The sequence below is a fragment of the Eucyclogobius newberryi genome, unplaced genomic scaffold (genome assembly GCF_026437365.1).
Source record: "Eucyclogobius newberryi isolate DKJ021-1_F unplaced genomic scaffold, fEucNew1.0.hap1 SCAF_19, whole genome shotgun sequence".
Lineage (NCBI taxonomy): Eukaryota > Metazoa > Chordata > Actinopteri > Gobiiformes > Gobiidae > Eucyclogobius > Eucyclogobius newberryi.
Genome location: NW_027315823.1, coordinates 29,569,310 through 29,591,745, shown reverse-complemented (window position 1 = coordinate 29,591,745; position 22,436 = coordinate 29,569,310). Strand labels below are relative to the sequence as shown.

Here is a 22,436-nt window from a genome sequence, read left to right as displayed (position 1 = left end):
AGTCATGAATGGTTTTTAGTTGTGATTTGTTGTTCTGTGTATAGCATGGGAAATTAATTGCTTTTATATTATCTCAGACAAAACAAATTGGCTCTTATGTCAGCCAATAAACTACAGATTCACACCTGAAAGAAAGGTGACTCAGAGCAAACAAATGATAATAAGATGTTTCAAAAATAATACAATGGCATTCACATTAACTTGTTATCTGTTTGACTAGATTCCTATCAAACGCATAATAATGGATTTGTCTCTATGCAAACAGAATGCACTACCTGAAATGTTCCACAGCACGGCATTAAAAGTAACTAAACATGCATTTTTATTCATATACTTTGTCTTGAAATCATGCATTCTTATCATTACTGTTAGTGGGCTCACCTCTCCACAGATCTGACCTGTAACTTGGCGTGGAGGTAGATATATTTAATGCTGTACTGTGGGACATTCCACAGAAAGCAATAACATATTCATGTGACAAGTGGCGACCCTCCACCAAAAACGTTACAGTACATAGTGCACTTTTACCGTATTTTTCGGACTATAAGTCGCACCTTTTTTCGGGGTGCAACATTTATACTTATATACTCATACTCCAGTGCAACTTATATATGTTTTTTCTTCTCTATTATGCATTTTTTGGCTGGTGCGACTTATACTCCGGTGCAACTTATAGTCCGGAAAATACGGTACTGTCTCATACCCAATTGACAGATATGAAAAGAAATTTGAGCCAATGATTTCTAGGAGCACACCTCATACTTTGTTAGATTTTTGTAATGTATTTATTTAAAAGGGACAGGGCATATAAATGTAAAACACACAGCACATACACTGCGCACACGTTTAATGTTGTTATTTGTATTGGAGTTAAAAATCTCTTCAGAATCAATGATCACAGACCTGGTTCCTCTTGAGCCAACGTTTGAGGTTTGTCTTAAATGAGTTTAATGTCTCTGAGAGCGGCTGATGCTGTTCCAAGTCTCTGAGCCTTTGACTGACAGCACTTGTTGACTGAAGGCTGTGCGTCTCAAAGGAACTGCACAATCACCTCGAGGAGACGCGCTGGTTTCTCATTTCATAAACTCATTCAGGGCTGAGAAAGACCTTCCCAACTTTTATGAATTGAACAAGCTCATTTGAATTTACTTGGATAATTATATTTTTGAAAACTCTTTTGTATAATGATTCAATTGGTCGTAAAATAGCATTTGTTTGTCATTGACCAAATTTTCTAATGCAATATTAAATGTGCAAAAAAACTGTTGTGGCCATGGACCCACTGTAAGCATGCAGTTGTATGAACAAAATTGGATGATGGAAATGAAAGTGATGATTCGAAGCACTCACAATTTTGGGGCAAATTGAAACTGAGTGACTTCTGCAGCATTAGGACCTCGTAAACAAGATTGCTCCGAAATAGCATCTTGAGCCACTCGATCGACGGTGCGGGGCGAGTGCAGAACCCCTAAACACAGGACAGCATCTGGTTTGGGTTTGGGTCAGTGGAATATGTTAACAGAGCTGATCACGTGTACAAACTATCAGGCCTGGCAAAAAAAATGGCTACTCTCAAAGCATACTTGCTCCCATAATGTGGACTGATGTGTGTATATGGGGCTCAGTGCTCAGAGCTTTGGCTACAACCTGGTACAATGCACTGCCTCATTAAATAAATAAACTAAACTAAGATTAATGAAAGAAACATGAAAGAAGCTCAATTAGTGTCACAAAATTGATTGGAGTACTAAGAAATTGCTCAGTATCCATTTGGATACCACAATGATAATAAAAAAGACTACATTTTAGACTATATAATGTAATATTAATCACAAAAAGCTTTCTTCATGTTACAATGTGGTCTTAAACTAGTTCTGATAAAAGATCATTCTAAAACTGGTCAGGAACGTAAAATGCTGTCCTGTTGATTTGATGTTTTACACACTGAATGAGTGTGTTTTAACATTATGAAATGGTTAAAATCTTGGTTAAAAAGTCAATTTATCATATTCTGTAAACATATTGTGTTTGAATTTAATTTAAGGAAGTCTCTAATACTAAAAATAGTAAATACATTCGAACTGTACACAGCAGTACTAACAGATCCCAAACCAAGAAGCCCACACAAGGTAATATTAATGAACCCTGTTCCACAGCTGTTCTGTCTCCTCCTGGCTTTGACCTCTCTGACATACACCTATTAGGCCGGTCTGTCCGCCTACCAAACATGAAGCGAGGGGGCTGGAGCTACAGTGCGGGTTAGCCCGACAGCAGCGGGAATGACCCATCTAGTCTCCAAGCTATAGTCCCACCAAAGCAGAGCCATTTATCATCCAGGCACCAGGCCGACCGAATCAAAGCGGCCAATCCGAAAAAAGGAATGATTAGAACTTTTGTGCGGTTCCCTTGAGGGGCATTTAAAGGCAACAGCAACGCTAAGCTAGTACTCAAAGACGCAGGGTCAGGTCCTATAGCAGCTAGCTACGGCGCGTCCCACATCTATAGGGACACTTTTACATGGATAGATCGGATTGTTCAAAAGTGGAAATATTCATATAGCCAGTGTTGTCAGAATTTACACATACTATAGATGAGCTCGACGACATGTTTTGCAACGTTCCTAATAGCCATCTTAGAGTATACTTTTTCTTCTTTAAATACATTTAAATAATTCTTTAAATGGACATTGGACCGCTCAAGCCTTACAACGATGACGCTTAAATGGATGACACTACAACTCTAAGTAATAATGATGAAGGGAAAACCATTATACCCAAATGACCATGCTCCTACATTACTGCAGGCTTGCATTTTTTTTTATAAAACTACAAGAAATATACAAGGACACATCAATTCTAAAACATGCAATTAACTTGTGGTGAATATGCTTGTAATCAATCCTGTGCTTAAGATGCTCTCTCTTTTCTCTGTCCAGTTTGGAGTCCATTTTGCTTTGATAAAGATACTTTACATTTTTAGCTGTAATTTTTGGACACAACGTGATTTAAGATTGTGTTTTACAAAACACAAGGCAGCTGCGCCTTTAGTGTCTGTTTTACTACATAGCTTGGTGCTGTCCCTGCTCAAATTCCTGGATAGTTTCAGTTTGCACCCCAAAGTGTCATATTTCATCAGATATTTACATAGACTACAATCAGCGGTGGTCTTATTCATGCAATCATGGTCCTTGTAAACTCAGAAGCATTATCACTCAAACAAAACCTCTTAAATCTTCGCTTTCCCCGGCGCTTCCACCTTTGACATAACTCGCCAGCAACAGCAACACTGCATTAGGTGCACATGTTGACCAAAAATAATGAATAGAAAGCTGTGCTTTTTGTATGTATAACCTATATTTTTCCAGTATCTAGATATAATCAATCATTTACGTGTGGATGCGAGTTTGCATCAATACATGGCCTGGTTTGAGAACAATTACCTGAACGCCAATCAATGTGGAGGTATATGTGCACATCAAAGAAATAGGTGAAACGTTACACGCAGAGATGACACCCCTGACAGATTCATATTGTGTAGTGACAGCGCCTCAAATGATATATCGGTTCCTTATTTCAGGCACTAAATAGATAAACAAGTGTAAGTGGTGGTCGGTCCTGTGGAGATACTTATTATCATCTGAGCAGTGCCACCAACAGAGAAACAAAGTGCTCTATCCACTAATGAAGCCTGTGTAAATTCAGCCTGGAAGACCTAACTCCACCCATCTACGTCAAGGCCACCCGCTCCCCAGCTCAACCAACGCACCCAGTCCGGGCGTCGGCCACCATGGAAGGACCCCTCTCCCCAGCGCCATCATCGCACTCAAGCGGCGCCCGCATGTCCGTCTGTGAGAGTCAGATCCCTCACTTCACCATGGACTCTTCCAGGTTTCTGCGCTTATCCCAAAGAGGTTATGCAGTTTTTCCCGGCCAAGAAGGAGGGTGAAAGGTCACGGGGCGTCTGCACCATGGCCCTTGCACCTGCTCCTCATCCCCAATCAACGCTCTCAAGTGACTCCTCCCCGCTCCAATCAGCGCCCAGGCGGTCGCATTTAAGCCCTCAGGCAGATGGCTCGGCCGCTCAAACCGTACTGCGACCCACCACCTCCCCAGCTCCTCCTCTACATTCCCCTCATCCACTACCTTCTCTCCATATCTACCACCACCAGTCTCCAGGCTCCAGGGGAGACATCTAATACAAATAGATCATGGAGTGCCCATGATCGCAACATCTTCCGCCGGGGTCTGACCGCCAAATAACCCACGTAATAAAGCTTGCCCAACAGTCCATTCTCGTGGTCTCTGCGTCTCTCCAGGGTGAAATGCTTTTCTACAACTTTTAACCACCATGATGCTAAACGGTCACATTTATACAGCGCTTTTCTACAGTTAAGGCACTCAAAGTGACAATTGTAAATGTCAAATGTTAGTGGGCCACTTTATGTTAACTCTCCTCAATCAGCTATTCAGAAACCCTGGGAGGCAAGCAAAGAAAAAACCTTAGTAACAAAAGTTTTTTTTTTCATTTGGTGAAATGAAATAACCACCAAGTGGAGTGTTGGTAACAGCCAAAGTATATTAATTCACTCTGCAGCAAATGTGATTTGTAGAGGACTGAGCTCCCACTTGGCTGGCCCAGGTCCTGCCTACAGTATTTTCTATGTAGACAGGAAAAAATAAATAAAACAATGATTAATTGTATTTGTATGAAATACAGGGGTTGGCAGAGTTTGAACACGGGCGAGCCTGGTGAAAGTCAAATGCTCTACCAGTTGCACTACATTTGCTTAAAGGTGGAATGGACGATTTTTTTCAGCAATTTTTTATCATATTTCCTCGTGGCGTGGATAAATCATTTGTCCTGCCACGTATCAATCATAAAACGCACCTACCGCTCACCTGCAGCCGCGTCAGGCTCGTCCCCACGTTTCCGCGTGCCTAAGTGCATGGATCTATCATAATATAGTTCCCTCAGTGTACGGGGCAAAATGAAGACGGAGAAAGACAGTTTGAGCTGACGCAGAAGTGGACAGAAATCTACAGGAGACGAGAGATGCGATGCGCTCCGTTGCGCTAATAAACAAACGCACGTGTGTGTTGTATCAGTCCGCATGGGGGAGTGCACATGCGCACTTCCGCCTGCGTTCTCAAATCGCCGAAAAATCGTCCATTGCGCCTTTAACATATTCTTCTCTGGCTAAAAAGCAACATTGACTTTTAAAGTTGTACCTACTTTATGTCCAACAATGCCTCTTTTATTCCATTGAATTGAATACAAAACTGTACAATTTTTTTTTAATTTAAAGCTACATTATGCCCTTTATTATAACTATGCATTAATTAGCCTTAATAAAGCATGAACAAACACTTTATTCATAATGAATAGAATTCTTCAGGCTTTCTAACTATTTAATTTTGGGATTAGGGGTTCGGAGTCAGGTTTAGGGTATCAATGAAGTAGTTTCAAAACCTGAATGTTTCTTTATAATATTTGTTCATTATTAATTAAATCATTGTTGATACTTTATAAAGGCTATTAAAAGTATACTCATTATACTATTTACTATGTGTTCTTTTTCTCATACAATATAACTGTTAGACTGAACATGTATGTGGCTAGTGAAACTGGCTGCCAACTTAAAAACAAATTAATAAAAGTGGATTAAGGAAATTAGACACTGTTTTACATGCATGCATTTTTGAGCTCGTGTCAATTTGCCAAATAAAAACACCATATGTGTATTTGGAGTACGAGCAGTGACTGAAACTTTGCAAAGCTCCCAGCCTCTGGCCAAATCATTTCTTGTTTCTGGCCACAGTTTTTGATTGGACTGGGAATTTGTGTCTCAAAGAAAGAAATTGGTTATAGCAGCCACATAAGTCAGAGAACTAGCGGTAAATCATTGTGTGATCTTTACCTGTGTGTTTCTCCACGGTGAAAAACCTCTCTGCATCCAGGACACTGTACACCACCCGGGCACTGCTGCCGTACGTCGGGTCATCTGCGTCTATGGCCGTTACTTTCATTATAGATGTCCCTGGACGAAAGAACAAGGAAAAAGGTCAGACAGGCTATTGGGAGGACAGATAAGTTTAGTAAAAGTTTCAGACAAAATAGAACTATCCTGTGTTCCTACTTTTGAACAAAAAGCCTCAGTTCAGTCCAGCACAATACTTCAGGAAGCTTTTGTTGTTGTTGTTCTGTTTATTCAATTACATTTCTTTTGGTGAAATAAGTGAACATCATTTCTTGTGTAGGTGTCTGTTGATAGCCAGGGTCAATACAGAGTCTGACGGTTCATTATTTATTTTCTTAGAACGCCATAAAAATGATCAGAAACCCAACACAACTGCATAATATAAAGACATATTTGAACATTATCAGATGATCTGGGCCAACAATGTCCAGTAAATGATAAGATTATATTCATTCATCGGCCTAAACACACTGAACTCGAACGTCCTGGATCAGAAATAAGCCAAAAAGTTTATTCTTAATCATACACACTATTTCTCAGTCTGCAAAGTATTTTATTTCCTGTTGGCTAGGGAAATCTTAAAAGCTTTTCACTAAAGGCAATCTGATAGATACAAGCAGCTGGTTGCCACTTGTGCTTTTAGAGGGAACATGCAGTCAATTTTGGTACCTTTTAAACAATGTTAAAAGCGTCCAAATTCCCATGAACAATTACCAGCACTTTGGCAGAAAACACAGCCAAGTCGGCTTCAAATCTGAAAGCAGCAGTCATTATTCCCAACCCGGTTTATCATATTATTTGTCAACAGTTTGCAAACACACGCCCCTGGCAGCGAGTACACAGACGCAGTTCCCGATTTAGTCACACACTTTAGTTAAATCTTCGCTTGTAGCTGTGAACATTTTAAGATGCTTTTTAAAGATCCTTTTTAGGTTAAATGCATCTCCATATGTGCCGTTGGCAGGTGAGCCCGACCCATAAACACTCACAAAGGGAGAGAAGTCTATGCATGCTACCGTGAAACTTTTAACACTACACCAAGCATTTTCAAATAGCAAAAGGTGGTGTGGGTCTCAAAGAAACCTATAGGAGGGCTAAAAAAGGTCTGTTCCATTAAGGCGACTAACTCCGTGAGCCAGGCTTGATGGGATACGTCTGATTTTGTTGTATTTTTAGTTTCAGGCAAGTTTCCAATCCTTCCACAGTGAGTACATATTCATAAAAGCCTCTTATGTTGAAAGGCCACCAGCTCACCTTTACACAGGGACTAAACCAGGCTTCAGCCAGGACTTCATACTTCCATCATACTTGTACTTGTTTTTATTCCGGTTGGAGTACACTAACACAATATACTTTTTATCAATCAAACTATGACGGTGCGTCCTAACCGCTCCGTCATTTCCCCCCCGGCGCGCCTTTCCGGCTCTCACGGCCCAAAAGAGCCAGAGCCGAGAGCGCTCTTGGCGTTTGCGGAGCCTCTGGTTGGTTTGCATCATGGCCCTTCACTTGTCCAAACTGTTTTCCCACTGCCCGGACACATAAAGCGTTTGAGGGTTACGCCCTTTTTGTGTTTAACCCCTATCATTTGTTAATTGTTTTGCCCCGTTTTAAAGGGAGCTCTACTCATTGTTGGACAGAGTGCCAAGGAGAGCATGTAAAGTCCACAGTGAGACCTGTTTTTAGATCCTGTACAGACTTTGTTTGATTGTCGCTGCTTGTTCACTGTAACTACTCTACCACTGCTTTGGGGACTAAATAAAAACCATAAACCCGCGACACAAACCAAATGTCCAGAAAGATGCATCTCCCTTTCGCCTGTAGAGGTGCTGTGTACAATATCAGCCAATATCGACCAAGAGCTCTGCTTGATCCGCGTCACATAAACAAACTGGAGTACGAGGCGGGCGGAATGCCTTGGATCACAAGCTCTAGAAGGTATGACATCATCACACAGCTTAATACTGGCCGAATATAGGCCACTTTTCCCATGTTAGAGCCAGTTTAAGTTTGATTATTTTATGTTCGGTTCCATTTAGCTTTAAACAGGCTATTTTTGTAAGAAATCACTGGAAACTGTGAGATATTTTCCCATGATCATCAGAATTTGTAGACTTTGACCTACTTACAGACTTTGACCTGCTCCTGTTACTTTCACATCTTTCTGCATGTCATTTGTCTCATTATCGACCTCACGCTGGAGTTTGTTTGGATCCTTAGCTTCATGTGTGTCTCAGAGTGGCTCACTTCATGGTCACTTCCTGGTTTTGTTACACTTCTGGTCCTTTGAGTTTGCGCCAGAGTTGGATTCAATCGGCCCGAGACTGACCTTTCCAACCAGACTAGAGTTTGATTCATAAAAGCCTTCAGATCAGAGCGTGATTGTTCACAATTACCCAAATGAGCTGAACCAGGCAAATGGATCCTGATTTGAATCAAAAGTGTGTTGTCAATGCTCTCACTTAGTAATGATTTAGCCCTGGATTTGTTTATGTTTATTTTGTTATAATTTTAGAAAATTCACACAGCCAGCCAGATTTGTATGACTTTCTAGTTTTTATTATATTTTGTGGGGTAATGCCAGGTGTAAATATAAATAATAGTTACAGTACACTAACCGAGCAGATACCTTTAGAGGACACCACACACATCCCAATTCCAGTTTTGTACAATTTGCATTCAAGAAACCCATTTTACAATCATTTAAACAAATACATAAATACAATTTCTGTGAACACTAGGCCTTTTGACCCAGGCTTCATCCAAATGTTCACACTATTCCCTACACAGGGCACTAGCCATTTTTGTGCTGTCCGAATGTCCAGCAGTTGAAAAAATAGTGCACTCAAAGGTTCAAACAATGTATTCTGAAAAGTGTCCAGCACTGGTCCCTAGACCGGTCAACATAGACCACAATGCATTGCAAAGTCAGAAAAACTTCAGCATACAGCAACTGGTCTTTAACTGAACACGGTGGAATGAAAATAGATAGAAAAGCTGTTTAAACGCGCTGTTGACTCGTGATTATGAATAAATCACTCTTAAATAAAATGTTATGCTATAAAAATGCTAACCATAGATGCTTAGCTTTAAATGTTAAGAGATGCCAATCACAGGCAAAAATATTTTATAATCCAGTCCGTTTGATGCTTAACGTGTGATCCATAAATAAAACTGATATTGTGATTTTTTTGTCCAGAAATATGTGCGTGCCAGATGGATCTGACTGAAATTTATTACAGAAATGTTTGGATTTTTCCAAAGTGTGTGGGCTGCCGCCAAAAAACGAGCAGCACGAGCAAAATCTTAACTTGATAACACCAACCTATTTTGCCCCACAATAGATGGACAGACCCAAATACCCATTTCTTATTAAAAGAATATCTTACAGCCCACATGCAAGTGTGATGCATCATTGGAAAGCTTATACTACTGAAGCCCAAACATAAGAAATAAATCTTTTTTTAGTCTCACCTTTATGTCAATTTGTAAAGGACATATTTCATTGTGTGCTTATGCTATTCACTGTATTTTCTCTTTATCTTGTTGAGAACAACTGTGTAAAGTTTTATATCTCTACCAATTAAGTATTTTGGTGCTGTTGACCTTTTTGTATCAAAAAATATATTATATTATATCCAAAATATGTGCCAACTGCGCCAAACTGTTATACTAGAATTTTAGCTCTTCTATGATATTAAAAAAATATATGATGGTATCTTGAAGACTACAAATACCTATTATAACTGCTAAAAAGAATGTATGTGAAAATGTGAGTAAAAATAAATCAATACATAATAATAATTTTATTAAGGGGTCTAAAAATACATATATCTTATGAATTGCACATCGAAAAGGCTAACAAGAAAAGAAAACGCGGTGGGTAGAGTCTTGTTGGCTGCTTCTATGCATCTGAATAGTAAGCTCCTCCATATTCGTTTTGTTAGTAAAGTCCGGTTTTCGCCCTTGCGCGGGCTGACGGGCGTTAAGAATATAATCATTATGAAAAATGAGCACTTTAAATAAACCTTCTTGATCACTAGACTACCGCCATGACCAGACACAGCCCTCACACCGCACTTTTACAGTAATGGCCGCCTTCCTCAGGTGATGTAGGTCTTCAAGGACAAGCAGTGGCTCTTTGTGCGTGTCCCCCGGGCCCTACGCTGGGTAATTACTGACAGCTGGTGATGTCCGCCAAAGGTCACGGCTGTAGCCTTCTTCAGAGCGCTGTCAAGCCACTGTCCCGGCTCATAATGGGCGTATGCTAATGATGCTAATTAGCGAGGAGCGTGGAGAGTTGTGTTTGTTTCCTGTCATCCGCCGGGCTCCTCTGGGGGGTCGGACAGAGGCAGGAGAGCGCCGTAGATTATCATTAAAGTCACCCGGCCATTAAATCCGACAGCTACTATCACTGCCCCGCTGTGGTCACCTATGGAGCACTTTGCAGCGACAGGGTTGGTGCGGCCGGCTAGCTGCTAAGGGCTAATCAGGCTATTTAGGACGGCGCCTATATGCGATAAGTATCTATTTGTAGAGTGGATGGAAAGGAGTAGGTGTATGAGATTTCCAACAGATCAAAATGATTAGGGTTCCATGTTTCACATAAGCCGAGGTTTCGTTGTGTTAGAAATAGTCCCTCAAAATTGGTTCAACCTATATATTCACCTTTGTTCTACTGCTAATTCTGTAATGCTTAACTATGGTTTATATTTTAAATTTGCAATATCTGTAACAGCAAATAATAAATAAAATCAACCAGAAATTGGTTCAAACATAAATTAAAACAAAGTCATATGGTGTATTTCAAGGGTGTCCACACTATTTTCACTACAAAGTCAAGTCAATAACATCGTATTGCGTTGAGAAACAACACTAATTCGGATCAAAGCTGTGTAAAATGCCCCTTTCTAAATTTGTCACTGTGTTGACCGATCTGTCGCTTTCCTCGTGAATAAATTGCGTTATGCGGTGATAAATGGAAATAAATCTGATCTTATGAATGGCCTTAGAAAATCTTATCTTACCCATCTAGAAAGAATAAAACAAGATAAATACTGTACTTATTTTTATGTTTGAATGTTTTGGCCTGCGGGCGTTATTCGACAGGACAGTGGAGTGTAAAAATGGGGCTGAACGTGGGGAATGACACGCAGCAAATTGTCGAGAGAAGGATTTGAACTGCTGCGGCCTGCTCCACACGGCAGGCATCCACTATGTGCTATTTACTCAACCATGAGCGACATTGAGCCTTTTAATATAAAGGTGTGTGAGCTCATTTCAACTCCCACTTAACTCAAATCACAGCATATCAAAAAGATTGAGCCGAGCACCTATATTTACATTTACACCATGACTATAAAGCACATGGAGCTTGAGCCATAAAGGCCATACCGCTGACACTACTTCTCAAGCATACTGGTACTCCCTAATCTCTCATCATCAAAAACATCTATTTTCATTACAGGGAGGACGCGGCGGTTGCTAATTTGCATTACCTGGTTCCATAAGTCTCTCACTGATGGTCCAACAAAGTCATTTTGGTCTTCGGGATTACGGCTTTATCTTAATTTTCCCCAGGTAACAATCAGTTTGACGGTGAGCTGTTTCAGGCTATGGGGCAGCCAGTCACGTCGGGCAGACCGCAAGAACTATATAAATGCAAATGCTACTTTATTGTGTTTATATTAAAAGAGGAACGCGACGTGTTTGGCACTTGGAGTTCTTATTAAAGCGTCGGCGCCCTGTATTTCAAGATGTCATTAGGATGCAGCTCACTGGATGCACTTCAAGGACCACAGTTAAAGATTTACATGTTAATGGTGTTATTACTGTAATTTACAAATAATTAGCCGAGATAATACATGCAAACAACGTGAGGTGCTTGATGAACAGTTGCTTTGACTTTGGGAGAGGTTGGAGTGAACCATGTTGAAGGAAAGAATAAGAAAACATTATAGAAACATTGCACTGACAAAGCCTTACAAAGAAATGTTAGAAATGAAATGATCAAAACAAGACCAAAAACTAAAAATTAAGATGTGTTATTAAGATGTATTTGTACTGTTTAAGAGGTGAAACCCAAAACATTTTTCCCAGTGTGAGAGCGTGATTGGTGGTGGTGCAAATTGGAATTGGAACGGGTGAATGAAACACAATTTTATTTTCAAGAGTGTAGAAAGTAGATTATGCAAAGTATATATTAAAATATTTAGCATGATTAACAGAAAAGCTCAAAAAGTGTCTAAGTAGTATCACACCCAGCAAGTAGAACTAAACATGTACCACGTGTTGCATTATAATACGTACTACTTTGTAAAGAGTTTGACATTAAAAGTGACTTTGAAAGTGACTGTAACATAGGATACAAATACATTTGCGATATATACATGCATTTCAATTTGTATTTAGATTTGACAATTTCATAACCAAACAGCTAAAAACATAAGTCCATTATTCACATAACAGAAAAGTGAATTAACTAATATTTTTTTGGTTTAGTCACACACACTATCAGTTTGAGAGTCTTTAGGCTAATTTAAACAGCTTACAAACATTTACAAAGTGGCTTTCAACCCCAAAGTTAATTATGAAAAAACATATAATAATACTAATCTTTATCATTGTAGTTGACTTATTATGCAAATGTTAACACAATCGATTTTCGGCGTGTAATGACTGCACAACGGTCCATCGGTTAGTCATAACAAATGACTTAGTTTACCCAATTATAAATGATGGATGAAATAAGCAAACAAATATGTCACCACGGGGCTTAGCTAATGCAACACAGGAATCATGGAAGGTGTTTAGCACAGTCGGGTGGCTAAGCATGGATGACTAGACAGGCTTACAAGGCAGGGCAATACCATAATGACAATGAGGCTTTCTTATTTAATCCTGGTGCACTGTAAAAAAAAAGCCTGATTGGAGGGTGAATCATCCAGTTTATTGCGAATTACGTTTGGCTGTGTTTCTATTATTCTAAAAGGAAACGGGCTCTATTTATGAGACTAAATGTTGTGTGAGAACAACCAGCTAATGCACTTAAGTCTACGGAGGAGCAAGTGGGGAAGTGGGTGATTTAGTCTTACTTTTCAAATCAGTTTATGGTCTTGAAAACTCCTTTGGGATGGTTTAGTGAGTGTTGCAAATGAGTGCGAAAAAGCACAGTGACATAAAAATGCTGAATATGTAGATTTTTTGAAAAGCAATTCTGTTGATTGGAAAACATTTTTTGGAATGAATACGTTTTACCATCCAGCTTCTTCAGTTCTGACGTGTGCTGTCAGTTGATAATGTGATCAGATTAATCACACTAAAATGTCTATTTGGATGTATTTACAGTACACACATTTTCTTGATCAAATGATATAATGTTGGCTAATCCCAAATCTAAATTGCAACTGGATCTAATCATAATAACTGGGCAGATGTAGCTGGAGTTGGCCTGGCGTCTACAAGTGTCCTGGTGTAGTTTGGTGAAATGTTTGGCCCGTTTCACATGTTTTAGCACTCACACATAAGTTTTCTCAATCTCCACTGCGCCGTTCTTGTAAACATCAATCAATAAAAATCCTATCAGTCTGGCCACACACTTAGGTTTTATAACTTAAGTGTGTGGCTGGACTGAAAGGATTTCCTGAGTAAATTCAACCCAGTGAGGTCAGCGCCTCCCTGTGTGATCTAAAAGAAAGTATTTGCTAAAAACAAGCCGCGTGATTAATTCTTCAATATCCTATGTTCAACCACACGAGATAACGCGTTAACTTTGACAGCCCTATTTCTGACACCTTCTCTTACCATGGACCCTACCTGGACAAAGATAAACGTTTCGAGAAATGTGCACTTACGCTCCAAAACAAGAAGGTTCCGTGCAGAGTTTGCATGTGTTTCCCTATGTAAATGGTCAATAAAATTATACATTTTTTATAGCACTTTTCTATCTTCAAGGCTCTCAAAACCCTCCCAGGAACCACATCAGTGTACGCAGACACTGCAGGTTAATTGTCTTGCTCCAGGACACAACAACGGCACTCCTACCAACAATGTTCATGTCGGGGGCAGGATTCAAACCACCGACCTGCAGATCAGAGGATGAGCACTTTACCAACTGAGCTTCAGTCATGTCTGGATGGGTTTATCTCATCATCCCGACGATAATGACCAAGTCTAGCTCAAGATCTGGAGATGACCGCTCAATGCTCCGGACAGTAAGCCCTAGTGGCACTGAAGGACGGGTTAAATGCAGAGATTTTCCCTTGCAAAGAACTAATAAAGAATGGTTACAATACAAAACAATTGACATTTTGACTGTGACTCAAATCTGGAATGAATCTTAATTGATTGCACAGCCTGCCGTAGAAGCGCAGTTTTTTTTTTGTTTTTTTTTGGGTGCGAGCGAAGACTAGAGAGAGAGAGAGACTATATTGTTTGATTAATGCGTCGCTTGGCTTTAATGGTGTCAACACTGTCTATCGGAATGGCTCCCCACCCCATCAGATCACCCAGAGGGGGAGGAAGATGGTTCAATTACAGAGAGGAAACCCGGAAAACCGCTCGGCACGTGTGAGACGCCGGACTGACAGCTATTTAAGAGGCGGCCTCGTAAAAGAGATTTGTGCCTATATCGTAGCTGGAACTGCTCCGGTGGTGAGGACCGGAGCAGAGGGGGCTGACGGCTGCGTCTTTCCCCAATTCAAGTCACACCCATTCTGGACGACTGAGTGCTGTGCATCTCTCATCGCCGCATTATGGATCGTTTAGTCACGCCATAAAATCTGAGGTGTTCTCACATGAAAAGTTATTCCTTCACTGGCTTCCCCATCGTGATTAATACCAGGCTGAGTCATATAAATGCCCTAAGAGAGAGAGAAGGGAGGAAGGAGGGGAGGAAGTGAAAGAGACAAAAGGGGAAAGGAAAAGAGGATGGGGAGAAGGACGGATAAAGAGAGAAATGAGCAGAATGAAGTTTAAAAGGATGAAAAGTCTCCGACGCCGTAAAACTCAATGGCCTGCTCACATTGATCCTCGACAAGATCCCGACAAGAGTTCCGCTCTATTTTTCATCCTCTCATTCTGAGGTTGTAAATTTTCACTTTGTTAGCTTCGCAACTTTAATAGATGGGGTTATCATTTGTTTTGTATGCCTATAAAAGTCAAGCAAGGTGGTATGTAAAATATTTTGGGAAATCTACAGCAAGATGGGAGCAAAAGGCATCAACAAAAACGGGTTTCAATGTATCTAGATAACTTTAACACAAAAATGTCAGATCAATTCATATAATAAAAAAAACAAACTGTATATTCTTGAACTGCCATAATGGTTTCTTTGTGTGGAATGATTTAGTACTTATTTTGGTTTGAGACAGATAACAAAAATGTGTCTAAAGCAGGGGGGCTCATTGTGTCGATCTCGGAGGCAGTGGCAGTCGATACCAAAGCAAAAAGAGCAGGAGGAGGAGACAGGTAGAGCTAGAGCTAATCCTACCAAAGGAAAGCTGACTTTTTCTACGTCTCAAACCCCTCCTCCCAGCGTTACCATGGAGCTTGTCTTGTTATGATAACTAATATATAGTTAAAAAGAGCTTCAAGTGAGGTGATTATAAGCTCAACCTTCTAATATTTACTCTAGTTATTATTTTATTTTCAAAATAGTCATCTGTATGAATGGGTCTTGTCAAGTTAATTAACAGATTTTTTTCTTCCCTGCTTTATATTGCATGTCATACATAATAAAATATGATATAGGCCTATATTGTCTTTTTTATGGCTGTTAATAAAAATAAAAAGTTATATAAATCTAAAGGTAGATCTTCAGGCTAAAAGTAGCTTGCACGCTGAAAAAGTGTGGGCGCCCCTGGTCTAAAGTTAGCTGTGTGTGAGTGTTGTGAGTTCGATTCCTGGCTCAATACATTTTTGTTGAATGTCTCTCATCACTCTTTACCCCCTTTTCAAACTTAGGTCACTTATGGATTTAAGGTGCACATAAAGATACAGTTACAACGTTCCGATGATAGATTTGTGATGGAAATACTAGTTGCAGGACAAATAAAGGCTATCTTATGTGTTTGGTGCTGTCCTACACGTCATAAATATAGGGCTGATATTATTAAAAAATCACTGCAAATGATTGCTTGAATTTAAAACCATGCACCTTGGACATATAACTCCATAACAATAGGTGGGTACCCCTGGATAAATACGACAAATGTAGAGCAATATAAGCCAGACAGTAGTAGTATTTCTTTTATTTCCTTTTCTTCCCTTTGCAATGTTTAACCTGATATGTTTTTTTTTTTGTTTTTTTTTTTAAATAACTGTTATATGGTTGTGGGTTGAATTCTCTGACAAGTCATATACTGAGACTGATCAATAAACAAACACATTGCACTGTGCCTTTAAAAACAATTACACCCACCAATGGTGTAGCATATCACATTATTTCGTGGTCATTGGTCATGATATGCAATGTAGGGCTAAATAGCAGGGGATATCGACTGCAGGTCATCTTCTCCATCTCCTTGCTGCTCTTTCCGCTCTCATGTGTCAATTTAAATGTCCACGCCATGACATCACAGCGGGCCTGCAGTGGGCTAATTGTGATCACTGCAACCGGACACCTCTGGGGCCAAATCAGTGGACAACAGCCAACGAGATGACTAATGATTTCTCCTGTTAGTGTGGCTGCCCCAAAATGACTGGAGAATTTACAAAGCATGCCAGGTACTATATGCAAGGCTTATCAACCTAAGAGACCATTTTTAATAAGGGAAAATTCACTTTATGTGGTGGTATATAAATCTGTCCGGCTAATGCATTTTATTAGAGGTTGTAACATTATGTCCTAAGACTACCTGTAAAATTGTCCAAGTCTAGTTTATAAGTTTATAGACATTTTAGCAACAGGAAGGAACAAAACTTAACACTAACAGTCTATATAGAACCGTCCAATGGCAACCAACTGTCTTTGCTATTTTGCAGTCCCCCACTGGTTGTCAAAGTAATGGGTGAAAACCATATAATAACAAGCAGTTCTGAACAGTTGTTGTCTGGAAACAGATACAAGTCATTCTTTTCATTATTGTTTTTCTTTTTCTTGTGTGCTTTTACTGCTGTAAACTAACCTAAAGTGTCTCCACACTGTAACTGAGTGAACAATGATGGATAGGGGAAGGAACTTCATTCAATCCCAATAGTGTTCTCAAAAGGTTGACACAAACTAGATTGTGTACATTTTAGTGAATGGATGGCACGTTATTGTAAAGTCTGTTTTAATCATTACTGTTCAACATCTTTAAACAGAACATATTTTAAATGTTCATCATACTACAGTAGCTCCTCAGGTAGGAGTACGATGTTAGGTTCGCCAACGTATCCACGGGTCAAATACGTGTCGCTAAAACCACTACAATAACTCACTCATAGCAGCCTTAATACCTCTATTATACTACTCCACTACTTAATTCAGTGTGTTTTATATGCAATATGAATCACCATTTTGTTGTAAGGATGGAGGAATATAGATGGCTTTGTAGCTGTTAATTAATACCAAAGCACATCAAGGTCCATGGAGTATAATGACTGGGCTGTAGGTGTGGGCAGTGACACGGAGTAGTGTCAGCCTGCTCCTTGTTCCTTCGGTCATTTCTAATGGAACTACATCAATCACAACATTAGCTGTGTGGATCCGTCTGACCCCATATCAGTGTAACAACAGCCAAATGCCCATAACTGGCTGAAGGCAGACATTTTATACTGCCTCACATAGAATGACCACTCTCAACGGAGAAATAAAAAACACAAAAATGAATAATAATTGCCGTTGGCTGCCATGATATATTCTCTGCCCCGAGGCATCAAATGAATAAATCATGAGCAAATAGGTTGTACACTTTATTTGGGATTGTCAGTGAACAAACGGCTGGATCTGTTGTATGAGTCACAAACGTGCATTAAAATTAAGATCATTTTGCATTGGTCTCACTGTTCTTGTGTTTTGAATTTGAATCATTGTTACTTTGATATACTTTGATGATGTGTTGTCTTGACACTTAAAGGTCCAGGATTTACATTTTTCAGGATTTAGCCCAGTCTGACATCTGTTCTGGCAATAAAAAGACAAATACTCTGAAATTCTATGCAATAAACTGCTTATATCAAATGGACTAATACATTATCACATTAATTAGCGACATAGCATTTTAGCCACTATATTTTATTATGTTCCAATTTTCGCTTCTCCTCCGTTGAAGGACTTCATTAACCAAAGTCTGTGAGCACCAGGGCTAAGGCTCGAGGGGACTGTGAGGGGACAATTTCAAATCACACCTTATAAAGTGGATCACGGAAACTCTGAGCACTTTTAAATCCGCTTTTTACTAGTTCCATTAAATTTGAATTCTGTGTAACCTGCAATGGGCTGATATCTGTGCCACTAGAAACTGAAATTGAATATTGAAGAATTGAACATGAAATGACAAAACTGAAACTGATTTTGGTTAAAAATGAAAGTTGAAAGTCTGAATCAGATTGCTAATGCTTTCATTCACATGTACAATTCATTTTATTTTTGGTTCTAAAATTAATTTAAAACTTTTAAACTTCAAATTCATTTTCTATTCTTATCTATTTTTTAGAAAAAATTGGAAAACAACCCATTACCCCTTTTCTGCTCTCAACACAAAATAGATTTTGTTTTGTTTTTTAAAACAAAAAATGAAAAACAAGTCAGTATTTCATTTCACACTGTAAATCAAGCTTCGTGGCAAGTGCTCAGTGATTCTCTTATTTTTCCAAGGCCAGAGGCTGTGCCTCCGGGGCGGGGCAGAGGCAAAGCCGATGACAGGTGCAGGGCTCTGGGCATGTGCTGGTCCTCCCTAGTTTGCTGTGAAAAATGGTATGGAAATAACTCATACTGTCTGCCATTCTTATTTTGAGTATTATTATAGTACAGCGCATGGTTTCGTATAAATTTCATTTAACTGTAATTTTTTTTCCCAAGACGTGGAGATCACTGCAAAGTTTAGGGCCAGTTTCCAGCAGTAGCAAGAAACTTCATGAGCTTGGATCCTGCAGCAGCGATTTAAGAAATCAGCAACTCTAAGTCCCTTTTGAAAAAAATCTGCATGCGCACACTCATCCCCCACCATCCTGTTCTTTCCAAGAGGCCGTCTACCATCAAACCTCGTGCATGAGCACGCAACAGCTCCACTGCTACATGTGCATCTGTTAATTAGCACGATTGGATCGCATCGAACACAGTCTTCCGCTAAACACACACCGTCATATTAACCACGCATGCGCAGCAAGAACAAGGCTGCAGGTGTGCAGAATTACAAAGATGTTTAATAAGGTAAATATTTTACCTAGCTCTTTTAAGAAATGCTAAGAAAGTTTATCGTTTTGATTTTTTTTTTAATGAAGACAAATTTCATACCATAATCACCAAACACATTAAATATGACATGCTTCAGTTGCATGCCATGTGTATCTGCACTGATCCCCCGGGGGGCCGACTCTGTGGAAAGGTGTGTCCATGCTCGTACAAAAAAACGCAGAAAAGGGGGGGTTTTCCGGCCGTTTCCGTGGATCCGCGCGGATCCGTGATTAGAGGTCCTTTTTTTTTACCTTTTTCTGCAAATCTTGGTGAATTTTTTGTTTGTTAGAAAAAATTGGAAAACAACCCACTACCCCTTTTCTGCTCTCAACACAAAATAGATTTTGTTTTGTTTTTTAAAACAAAAAATGAAAAACAAGTCAGTATTTCATTTCACACTGTAAATCAAGACAAATTTCATACCATAATCACCAAACACATTAAATATGACATGCTTCAGTTGCGTGCCATGTGTATCTGCACTGATCCCCCGGGGGGCCGACTCTGTGGAAAGGTGTGTCCATGCTCGTACAAAAAATCGCGGAAAAGGGGGGGTTTTCCGGACGTTTCCGTGGGGGTCCTTTTTTTTTACCCTTTTTCTGCAAATCTTGGTGAATTTTTTGTTTGTTGGCAGTCAAAAGTTTTTTTGTGTACTGTATATGTCAGAAATGTTTAGCTTTTTACTAGCCTACGCAATAGGAGGCAGCACTGCCCGGTGCTACTGCAAATGTCACTTTTCTAAAACGGTGCATGGCGAAGCGGACACGGGCTGCACAGAGGCCGCGGTGTGTCGCTGTGTCTGTGGGAGCGCGGCAGCTGCGTGCGGGGTCAACGACTAACACACGGAATGTAGCTAAATATCCGGAAAAGGGGTACTTTTTTAGGCTTGGTCAATGAAAAGGGGTAGTTTTTCAAACCTGTGTACGAGTATGGGCACTATATAAAAGCCATAGAGTCGCCCCCCCGGGACTGATCTGTACTAGCAGTTTATGTTGGGCTCATGTTTAACTTAAAGAGCAAAATAAATTGATACCACATTAGATGTAGTTTATCCATGTATGAGACCAATCATTTTGCGACACAAATTCGGTACGGATTCAAATGGGGAAATCACTCTGCTTAATCCCATAATTCCAATATCTACAGCTGATCTGCAAATCAAAATTGCCCAAGGCCTACGGTTACTGATGATGCTACCCCCGAATCTACTTACTGAAGGTGAGATTATAATTAATGTTGACAGTGGAGTTAAACCTCACTAATTAAATCTTAGCTGTGGTCGAGTTGAATAACCTCTCAACTGTCTTATGCCGCTGAAGCTGTACTTGTCAAACGTGTCCCTGTATCCAAGCCATCGCCTGACCTTTGAGCCCAGAGAGTGGAGAGCTGGCTCGCTAGCTAAACGCTTTAAAAACTCTACGAATATGCCTTTGTTAGCCAGCTGGCATGAGGACTTAAAGTGATGGATGCCTTCGTATGCATGTAGTAACACGGTGTAATACTAAATTCAAATTGGAAAAGGCCTGTCCTTATTACCTCAATATTAGTCGGGCTTGTGGTGCATAAGGATTAGCTTGTGCTGCTGCTGCTGCTGCTGCTGCCGACTGTGTGACTACACCGCAAGTCAGTTCAGATTTTGACTGTGCAAATTAAGCCAAAATCAGAGTGATGGAAGTCCAAGTTATTACTTGGAATAATGCTGTGTTCCAGTTGTCCTCTGAGTGGCGTTTTCTGTGTTCCAGTTGTCAAGTCGGGGGGGGAAACATGTAACCTTCCAGTATATTCCAGTAACGACTCAATCAAGTAATAGAAACAATGAAAGTGCTCAAAACCAGTTTAAAACATTGTTTGAGAGTGAATTTTGGATCTGCTGGCTGTGTAGGTGTTAGCAACATTAGCATAAGAGAACATAAAGCACATTTATAACTGTTGCGCAGGAGAAGGTTCTCAAACAGCAGTTAGACAGAAGGGAGTATCTAAAAGGAAAATCCAAATACTATCAACATTTTAACTGTTGGATTTTTTTTTTCACCAGCCAAGTTTGATTTTCTAACTCAGTCTCAGAATTTCTGAGTCGGAATTTCAAATCCAACCTCCGAGGATGACTGGAACGCAGCACAATATTACTAGAGAAGAAGAAGAAGAAGAAAAAAAAAAAAGTTGTGAAATATGTAATTTTGGATAAATTCATGTTGTATAATCTGCCAATCGGCGCCATCAAAATCCCAGAGCATCACCAAACGCCAAATTCATAGAAAGACAATTGGGAGAAGTGTCTTGCCCAAGGACACAGCAGCAGCACACATTGGACCACCAACTGTGAAAACTCTTCTAATCACTGGTTAAGCAGCTTCACATCACAATTCTGGAGATATCACATCATTGTAACTGCATGTAAACAGTAGCATTTGATGTGAATAATCTGATGCTTTTTCTTTCCACTTCCATTAAAGCTTGAAAGAGTTCATTTAAAATTCATTGTTCTTTATCTTCTAAATCCAACACTTACTTAAAAAACCCACAAAATGAACTGACATCCGGAAGCTGGGCACGTTAACACACATCACAAATCAGATCTAATTACTGGGTTATCTGATTATGCTTGTTCTATTTTCTTTTCTCTGGCCATGTAAATGTAGGCACTGCCACCTAAAATTGTATTAAAGTGAAGTAATCTGAAACATTCAATATTAAATAGCAAAAAACAACCAAGTGTAAGCATCAGTTTGACTCCAAGTAACGTATTGAACGGATTTGAGACAGATCATTGTTATTCCAAAATCATATCCATAATAGAGATTAAAAGTGTGACATATTTAAAAAGTTGCACAAGTGATAAAGTAACTGCGACTCACAGCACCCCGAGTGGAACATACCGTAACCTTTCTCCGAGTTTTGAGGTAAATAATGCACAAACCTGCCTGAACCTGACACACAGCTGGCTTTACCTTGGAGAACAGCGGGACAATAGGTCTAGACAAAGACACACTTCTCTGCCCGTTTCTATACTTCGCCATACGCCGGAATCATAATGCAGCTACACTGTATGTGCGGACAAACTGGATGCACCGGAGATGGGAGAAA

General features: G+C 39.8%; 1 protein-coding gene across 1 annotated transcript in view; it reads right to left on the bottom strand.

Annotated features, from left to right (window-relative positions):
• Positions 1-22,436, bottom strand: part of LOC140365974 (cadherin-22) — a 256,099-nt gene that overhangs the window by 115,933 nt on the left and 117,730 nt on the right. Inside the window, exon 4 of the mRNA XM_072452603.1 lies at positions 5,918-6,037. Within this exon, the coding sequence (XP_072308704.1) occupies positions 5,918-6,037 (120 nt within the window). The remainder of the gene's footprint in view (positions 1-5,917; positions 6,038-22,436) is intronic.